This window comes from Vicia villosa, unplaced genomic scaffold (assembly GCF_029867415.1).
Source record: "Vicia villosa cultivar HV-30 ecotype Madison, WI unplaced genomic scaffold, Vvil1.0 ctg.000181F_1_1_1, whole genome shotgun sequence".
NCBI classification, from domain to species: domain Eukaryota; kingdom Viridiplantae; phylum Streptophyta; class Magnoliopsida; order Fabales; family Fabaceae; genus Vicia; species Vicia villosa.
Window position 1 is genome coordinate 33,540 of NW_026705054.1, and position 9,201 is coordinate 42,740.

The following is a 9,201-nucleotide window of genomic DNA, read 5'->3' on the forward strand; positions in this document are numbered from 1 at the left end:
GAGGCATGTTGGAGGATATTTTCTTATTCTATACACGGTCGAAAACTAGCCGTAGAGAGATTGTACTTTCACATGGAAGGTGAAAACTCCGTTTACTACAAAGACTATGAGCAAGTTGGTGATGTTTTACTCAAACCAAGTGTAACCGAGTCAATGTTTACATCTTGGTTTGAGGCTAACATAACTTACGAAGAAGCTAGATTACTAACTTACGGTGACTTTGTTTCTAAATTTGTTTATCATAAACGAAGCAGAAGTTGGAAACCAAGGAAACGAGGGTATACCATTGGTCGACTTATTTGGGTTCTTCAAAGCACAGGCGGATTGTTTTATTTAAGGATGATGTTCACGGTAAAAAAAGACCCTTTATGTTATGATGACATCAAAATGGTTGATGGTCAACAACATAAAACTTTTAGAGGAGCATGCTTTGCGATGGGATTTCTACAAGATGATAGAGAGTTTGTTGAGGCAATAAAAGAGGCACATGTTTGGGGTTCTGGTTTATTTTTACGCAAGTTATTTGTTACAATGTTGTTGTCGTCATCCATGAATAGACCGGAACATGTTTGGAGATTGACTTGGAAGTATTTATAATATGGCATTGTTTATGATCAACGATTATTGGCAGGAGATCAAGGTATTTCATCTTTACTTCTTGTACGAATTCTGTTTCCAGCATGTAAAGTGCGACCGTTCATTTATATTGACATTGTTGTTCTATTAATTTCATAAGATTCAAGACAAATCTGTTGTGGCTAAATTTCAACTATTTTACTACCTATGAAAAACCATTTCAATTATATTACTACCTAACCTGGCAATATAATAGTTGATGTTAAATCATTATGTTCCAGCCGGTGGAAAAACCGATTCATTAACATTGCATTAAGCCATTAAGAAATTTGTACATTCAAACATTCTAAATGATTACTGGGCATATTATGCATATGAAATGATAACTGCTTTTGATAAAACTTTTAATGAATAGATCATTTATGTCTGAATATCACTTAGGCGCCAATTCAATGCAAATGAGGTAGCATAGGTACCTATTATAATGTATTAAATAAACCATGTTGTGTTCAGGCTGGGTAATATGTAGTTAATTGAAAAGTAGATTTATCACCAGTAACTTGTGGGTGAAATTCTGCCGATACAAAAAAGAATGACATCATACGACCACTTTCATTCCTTTGACTTCTATAGTATTTGGGTTAATAAATAAGTACCTATATTTATTATTTATGCTACACATATTTGAATGTTGGTTACACAATAACTACATTTTTTATGACTTTTTGATCGTAGGTTTGACACTAACTGACGGGGAGCTAAAAGAACTTACGTTAATGGCTATTGAAACACTGTTATAAAACAATAATAAAAGTTTGGGAGATTTCAAGCCAATGCCATATCCAAAAGATTTTGTGGTTTCCTTTATAGGAAATAGGCTTCTTTATGATGAGCGCCAATACAATGTTCTTGAACAACTAACAAATTTTTGCTAATTTGTACTCTTCTCTTACAAGTAATAATATACTTTCACAATAATTTAAAATAATATGTGCATTGACATTGTTTTAATGTTATATCCCAAACTTCTCTATTTTGTAGATGAGCAAAGAACCATTTATGAGGAAATAATGGATGTTGTACAAAAGCAACGAGGTGGGGTGTTTTTTTATATGGCTATGGTGGAACTGGTAAGACCTTTATGTGGAACACTTTATCAGCCGCACTTAGGTCTCGGAAAAAAATTGTCTCGCCTGTTGCCTCAAGTGGGATTGCAAGTTTGTTGCTACCAGGTGGAAGAATAGCTCATTCTAGGTTAAGATTCCTGTCCCTACTTTAGAAACTTCTATTTGCAACATTAACAAAAAAGATGATCTTGCTGAGCTTCTAAAGATGACAGATCTTATCATATGGGATGAATCTCCTATGGCTAACAAATTTTGCTTTGAGTCTCTTGATAAATCCTTGAAAGATATTATGAGTGGAATGCCACATGCATCTCATAAAATATTTGGAGGTAAGGTTGTTGTGTTTGGTGGTGACTTCAGACAAATTCTTCCCGTTATACCAAGAGGTACTAGATCTGATATTATCCATGCAACAATTAATTCTTCTTATATTTGGGATCACTATAAGGTCTTGAAGCTTACAAAGAACATGCGCTTACAATCTGGTGCAACTACTTCTACTACCAATGATATTAGGAGCTTTTCAGAGTGGAATTTAAATATTGGGGATGGGACCGTGTGTGAGCCGAATGATGGTTATGCTGATATTTGTATTCCAGATGAGTTTTTAATTTCAAACTTTTCCGATCCCCTTAAGGCAATTGTTGAGGATACCTACCCTGATCTCATTCATAACTATCTTGATTCCAACTATCTCCAAAGTCGTGCAATCTTAGCTTCAACAATTGAAGTAGTAGATGATATCAACCAATATATCAAAAATCTTCTTCCAGGTAAATAACTTGCACTTATTCATACTTGATTACGTTAATAGGAAATACCTGGTGATAGTAGTTATTTATTAAATGTTTAAATTTTGCAGTTGTTCTAGGAGAAGACAAAGAATACTTCAGTAGTGATTCTATAGATAAATCTGATGCTACTAAATTTGATGCATATGAGCATGTCACACCTGAGTTCCTAAATGCTCTTAAAACTTCTAGATTTCCTAATCATTCAATCAGGTTAAAAGTTGGTGTCACGGTAATGTTAATGCACAATCTTGATTAGTCGGAAGGCTTGTGCAATGGTACACGACTCGCTGTAACCAAACTTGCTTCTCATGTCATTGAAGCTAAGATCATTTTTGGAAAAAATATTGGTAACATCATTTATATTCCTAGGATGTCATTGCCCCCCTCACAGTCACCACGGCCATTTAAATTGGTTAGACGTCAATTCCCCATTATGGTTTCCTTTGCCATGACAATTAACAAGTCTCTAGGGCAATCTCTTGACAATGTTGGTTTGTATTTGCCAAAAGAAGTTTTTAGTCATGGTCAATTATATGTGGCTATCTCAAGAGTTAAATAAAAAAAGGGATTAAAGATTCTTATTCATGATAAAGATAGAGAACCAATGTGTAACACCACTAACGTTGTGTTCAAAGAAGTGTTCCAAAACTTGTGAAAGGTATCTTTTGCTTAAACTATTTGATCATCTATGCTATATAACTTATAATGCTTTTTGACCCTATGTTGAACATGTCTATTTGTCTATTTGACTTTTGTGCGTTTTTCAGGTTCAAGCCTCCACTACATTTTGAAGATTCATGTTGCATGAAATGTTAAAACCCTTTGTAACTAATTTTGTATTTTACATTTTTTTTAAGACAATCTATATGTTATGATATTATAACTAACTCATGTGTGTTCACATTATTAAAAAACTAATTATCATTCTATTATGATATGATTATTATTTGAAGATGCTCATATACACAAATTTATATAGTGATTTACATAATAAATAAATGTGTTTCTGACTAGTTAATGCATCAAAAAGAAAACTCTTTTCTTTGTTTCTCCTCACAGGCGAACATTCCTTGGAATATCATACAGGAGAAAGCCCCCATTCTCCTCCGATTCCGATTTGCTCTAGGAATTTCATCTGAGCAACAAGGTACGTACGTAGAATAATCCCACTTTTTCATCTCTTCCGTTTCTGCTTTTTACATTACCCCGATTTCCAATGTTCACCACTCATCGCCATAGATCCATTCTCTATCTCAAAGCCTTAACTTTTCCCCCAACCTCAAACCCTAACCCTATTTTCCACCATTTCTGCACCACCTCTTCCAATTCAACCCCATTTACAGTCTCCTACCTCATCCACAATCTCGGCTTCTCCCCACAACTTGCTTCCAAACTTTCCTCCACATACAGTCTCCGTTTCAAAACCAACCAAAACCCTGATTTAGTTCTCAACTTCTTTAGAACCCATGGTTTATCTGATTCCCAACTACGCCACATGATTGCCAAGGCACCATGGCTACTTTCCTGTGACCCTTTCAAAAGGGTCTTACCAAAGTTTCAATTTTTTCTCTCTAAAGGCGCTTCTACCTCTGACATTGTTAACCTTGTCACTAAGTGCCCTGCGATTCTCTCTCCAAGCCTGAAGAATCATATAGTCCCAACCTATGAATTTCTCAGTAGATTCTTGCAATCTCACAAGGACATTGTTGCTTATGCAATTCAAAATCATGTTTTATTTAGTCGCCATAACGTGTCACGTAACGTTAGAATGTTGATTGAGAGTGGAGTTCCGGAGTCGAGCATTTCTAGATTGCTTCGGATGAATAGCAAGGTACTCAACAGCACAAAAGGTCTTCTGAAGCTCGTGGAGGAAGTAAAGGATTTGGGGTTTAATCCTTCGCATTCACATTTCTCAATAGCTTTGCATGCCAAAAGAACAGTATTGGAAGCCAGTTGGAAAGAGAAAGTTGATGCCTTTAAGAAATGGGGTTGGTCAGATGAAGATGTTCTAGAAGCATTTCGAAGGCATCCTCATTGTATGTTAGCATCTGTTGATAAAATTAACTTAATAATGAACTTTTGGGTCAATCAGTTGGGTTGGGATGCTATGGCCATTGCTAATGTACCAAGGATTTTGGGGGCCAGTATGGAGAGAAAGATCATACCAAGGTCCTCAGTTCTGCAATATCTTCTGAAGAATGGTTTGCTAAAAGAGAAAGCAAGTTTAACTTCTCCATTTCTAGTCGGCGATGAGACGTTCATTGAAAAATATATAAAGCCTTTTAAGGAGGACTCTTCTTATCTCTTAAAGCTTTATGAAGAAAAACTGAATCTTGCACACGACAAGGACAACAAAGATGGCATGATATGAACAAACTTACAGGTGTTTTAGTCTTAATTTGCTATCTTGTTCCTTATTCAATTTGAATACTTGATTAGAGTTGGTTAGTTAAACTTGTTTCGTTTACTACTTGCACTAATGTTGATCTTGTTTTGATTTGACTACATGACTCATGAGTACTTTTTTGTGATAGGGTCATTTCTCTCTCCATGCTTGTTTAGTCTAATAATCTATTGCATACACTCAAATATACTAGAATATGTTGCTGGAATCAAAATGGTTTCAAGTAGCAGTTCCAGTTGTGTATAATTATCAAGAACTACTAAGCCTCAGCTTTAAGGCTACATTACAGTTGTTGTTGTGAACTGTAGTTATTCAAAATACCTTTGAAGTGAGCTTTAAGAAATAATCTATCTTTACGTGGATAGGTTTGGGCGCCACGCTATTGGTGTACGAGCCACTGTTACCAATAGCAGTCATAGGAGCTGCTAAATGCGGCTTCAAACCGCTATCGCAGCCGCTATTAGAATTTTGGGGATAAATTCCTCAAATTATTTTTTCTAAAAACCGTTGTTTTTTTTAAAGGGCATAAGTTTTAATCTGGTCCCTTTGAAGAGTAATGTTATGTTGTTGCTCACAAATACTTATTCTTCTCTTTCTACTTTTAGTCCAGTTCTGTTTTTCTTCTTCTTTTCTGCGTAAGTTTTACTGCTCTATACTTTAGGTTGTTAACTATTAAGTATGAGTGTATGACAATCTCTTTAATTTTAATTTTGTGTAATAGTCTATTTTTGAGTATTTATGTTTATTTTGTTCATTTGTTTTAAAAAAAAATTCCAAGGATATGTTGGTCTTTCTCACCCTTTTATTGACTTAATATTTAACTCCACATTTTATGCTGCTTTTCCTCCGTTTTTTTTCAAGGAATCATCTGAATTCCAAGCATTTGTCTCACCGTTGGAAATAGGCAAGCTAGCTATTCTTCGCTATCTGAACTAGCGTCCTCTATAGAACATATTTTTGCTATCTTGTGCAATCATAAAATCTGCTTATTTTCAAGCATTTTCGACCCACTATTCCTTGTCATTCAATGTGCAAATATCAATGTACGACGAGGTCTACCACCTCTTGTCCTAGCACTAGTTCATCTCGGTATGATGATGGGTTGTTACATCAGCAAACGAAGAATGAAGCCTATTTAGACTAAATGCCCATTGCGAAAGAGGTGTTGTCATCAAGCTAGTCTTTCAAACCTATGAAGTTTTCTTGAATGAGTTCTCCTTTGGCCAGTTCAAGTGCTTTCCATTGCGTTCTTCGCTGTTTTCATCTGTTTCTTCCCCGCCGTTCTCCTTTGCTTCTTTATAGTTTTCCTTTGCTCCCCCGTTCTGTTCTGATTCCTGATTCTGCTTCGTCTCTTCTCCTTGCTCTGTTTCACAGCTGCAATTTCTGTTCCGTTTCTCTTGCCCTGTTTCTCTTTTGATAACCACGGCATCATCATCCTCTGCCACCGCAAGTGTAACACCAACCTCTGGCAAAAAAAATTATTTTAAACCTATTATTGGCAACCTTGATATTAGTTGGCAGTGGAACTCTTATAAAGACCAGAGATTAACAACAGCAGTCATCCCGCTATCTGCTATAGTATTTTGGGGGTTCGGCGCTAAGCTCCCCTATCCGAGATTAACAACCTAGATTAATTGACAATGTATAGGTATTAAATCCTTTTATTTATGTACTTGTATTTATTTTTACTTGATTCAGAGGAGTTTTCTTCTTTAAAAGTCACACCTATAAATAAGGCAGATAGATGCTTCTGGTCGATAGAAGCAATGTAAAGAAAATTTGGATCCCATGCATATTGATATATCAACTACTTGTTTTTTTCACTTTGTTGTCTTTGATAATGTATAATGATGATCCAGTTCCTACACCATTTTCTCCCGGCATATTGATATTTGAATTCTCCCTTCATTTTTACTTGTATCAGTACCGTAAGTTATAAAAACTGAAATGCCATAACTTTGCCAAAAATATATATTTTCATGACTGGTTTCTTGATGTATTGCAGCTTGTGCCTAAAGAGTTTTGTTAATGCACTGTAAATCCAAACCGTCGCGGTATAGAGGATCTCTCTCTTCGATCAACATATAATCACAAAGCAGTAATACAAAAGCACGGTGAGGTGAAGGACCGACAAGAAGGTGCAGGGTTGACAAATATTTACTTCTGCACTGATCTATCATCTCAAGACAGACTTAGAGTAAGGATTATTACTCCATAAATTTTCTAACGATGAGGATGTTTAAAGATGTAAAACCAATGTGAGAAAAATATGATGTGGGTGAATTGTTTGAGTAAGGTATGTAATATGAAGAGCATATCAATAAATCATATCATATCACAAATATCATGTCTTATGTCTAATACTAGGAGATATCATAATAATAAACCATATCATATCACATTTGCAAATACTTATTTCATAAGTACTTATTTAAGGGTAACCAACAAAAGTCACATCTCTTGACATGTCTGAAATATCATTGTTTCATGCATAACCAGCCCTTTAGATTTTATTCAAAGTTTATAAAGAAGTTAAGGGCTCATGAATGGAGCACTTAAAATGGTGGAGCTGCTCTCTGGTTAAACAACGCCGAGTTTCTGGTGAGGCAAGAATAACACGGAATCATAAGCTTCAAAAGACGAGGTGAAGGCTGATTTTCAATATCTCCCAACATCACGTCCAAAGCTCGACCGACTGCATAATAGCGGTCTGGTGTAGCATAAACATAAGCCAAACCATCGTCATCAGACAGAATTTTCTCAACGATAAATGTTACAACCTATAGTAACATAAAAATTTCATTAGAAGTTATAATTGGTAGTATTTGCTAACTGAAAACAGTTCAACTGTTCAGCTGGCTTAGCATTTACAATTCAAGTAACTTTTTATATATTTCTCACATTCATCATAAAACTGTAAATATGTGTCTAAGATTTAGTTCTTAGCCTAGACTTACAGTTCTTGAAAATTCTCTGCCAATTTGCATACTTTGTAGGCACAATGGCATAACTTCACTTGAAAGAAGGAAACTTATCACTTCTTTAGTCTTGACCTATGAATATAATGAATCATCAAAAGTAAATTATTACAATTTACAAAATGAAAAAATAACTTCGAAAATCATTGAAAGTTTACAAGAAGAATAACAAAATTACTATAAAAGGAAAGGAAAAATTCAAGAAAATCATAGAAACCAACAAAGTCAAGGTAGAAGTCAAGGAGTAGGTCATGGTAGAGGACAATTTAGAGATGGCAACGTTGGACTAGGTTTGAATTTCACAAACAGTAGTTATGAAAAAAAAATGGAATCTCAACAAGAGGACATGGATGATGATACTCTAGTACAAAACATGATAAATCTCAAACTTAATGTTACAATTGTTATAAGTTTGATCAATCCATGATACGTCTACATTGGTGAAAGAAATCATATGCTAGAAATAAGAGCATCTATGTGGATTTTGATAAATCAACAAGTGCAAATGTATCATTTGGTTACTATTCCAAAATACAAGTGAAAAATAAATATAATCTTGATTTGCTTGAAATATACAAAACATGAATCTATTTAAAAATATCTACGAATCAATAATGTTACATCATTATGTCTCTTTGCAGATTGTGTGAATTCATGAACTTTGAAAAAAGTTATGGAAGATAAGAAATAACGAGATACAATTAGAAGTTTAAGAACCAAAGACCTAACATACTTGAACACAGAAATTAACTTGTTACTCCTTTTTTATATTTGTCACCCCATTTTACATTATTCTTAAAATGTCTTTATACCACAGAGCTAATTTCCGATACCTCTTTTTGATCGATACTGGAAATTCTTTGTTTTTTTATAAAATTCCGGTATCCATTTACCGGAATTTTCAAAATTCCCAGTGCATTTTAAAAAATTAAGTCCTAATATTACCAGAAATTTCAAATTTCTGGTATTTTTCATACACCGGAATTTTCAAATTTCCGATAATATTGGTGATGTGCACTCTTATATCGGAATATTTTATACATCAACCGGAATACATGTGGTGGTGACGTGCACTCTTATACACTATTTTCATGATGGTTTTAATTTTTTATGTACCGGAAATTTCGAATTTCCGATATCAATTTTAACTTCTCCACATATCGTAAATTTGAAAAATTCGGTACCAGAAATTTTAATTTTTCGGTATATAGCATCAGACACGGTAAAATTGGTAAAATCAACAAAATTTCTGATATTTATATGAAATTTTCGGTACGGTACCGAAAATTTCAAAAAATCCAATATTTTACAAAAATAATTTA

The 9,201-nt window shown here is 34.4% G+C and overlaps 3 protein-coding genes across 3 annotated transcripts; 2 read left to right on the plus strand and 1 right to left on the minus strand.

Annotated features, from left to right (window-relative positions):
• The first annotated feature begins 72 nt into the window (after positions 1-72).
• On the plus strand, positions 73-3,288 carry LOC131625023 (uncharacterized). Its single transcript, XM_058895939.1, has 6 exons — positions 73-502; positions 632-640; positions 1,618-1,706; positions 1,831-2,476; positions 2,566-2,726; positions 3,265-3,288. Exons 1-6 carry the CDS (start codon positions 73-75, stop codon positions 3,286-3,288), a joined length of 1,359 nt encoding a protein of 452 aa, XP_058751922.1.
• Positions 3,289-3,501: 213 nt separating this feature from the next.
• Positions 3,502-7,262, plus strand: LOC131625035 (uncharacterized). The gene is made up of 2 exons (XM_058895950.1): positions 3,502-4,880; positions 6,907-7,262. The coding sequence occupies exon 1, from the start codon at positions 3,714-3,716 to the stop codon at positions 4,866-4,868; it is 1,155 nt and encodes a 384-aa protein (XP_058751933.1). The 5' UTR covers positions 3,502-3,713; the 3' UTR covers positions 4,869-4,880; positions 6,907-7,262.
• Positions 7,263-7,456: 194 nt separating this feature from the next.
• Positions 7,457-8,132, minus strand: LOC131625024 (uncharacterized). Its single transcript, XM_058895940.1, has 3 exons — positions 8,058-8,132; positions 7,859-7,954; positions 7,457-7,681 (listed from the first exon to the last, which is right to left on the minus strand). The coding sequence occupies exons 1-3, from the start codon at positions 8,130-8,132 to the stop codon at positions 7,457-7,459; spliced, it is 396 nt and encodes a 131-aa protein (XP_058751923.1).
• Between the last annotated feature and the right edge of the window lie 1,069 nt (positions 8,133-9,201).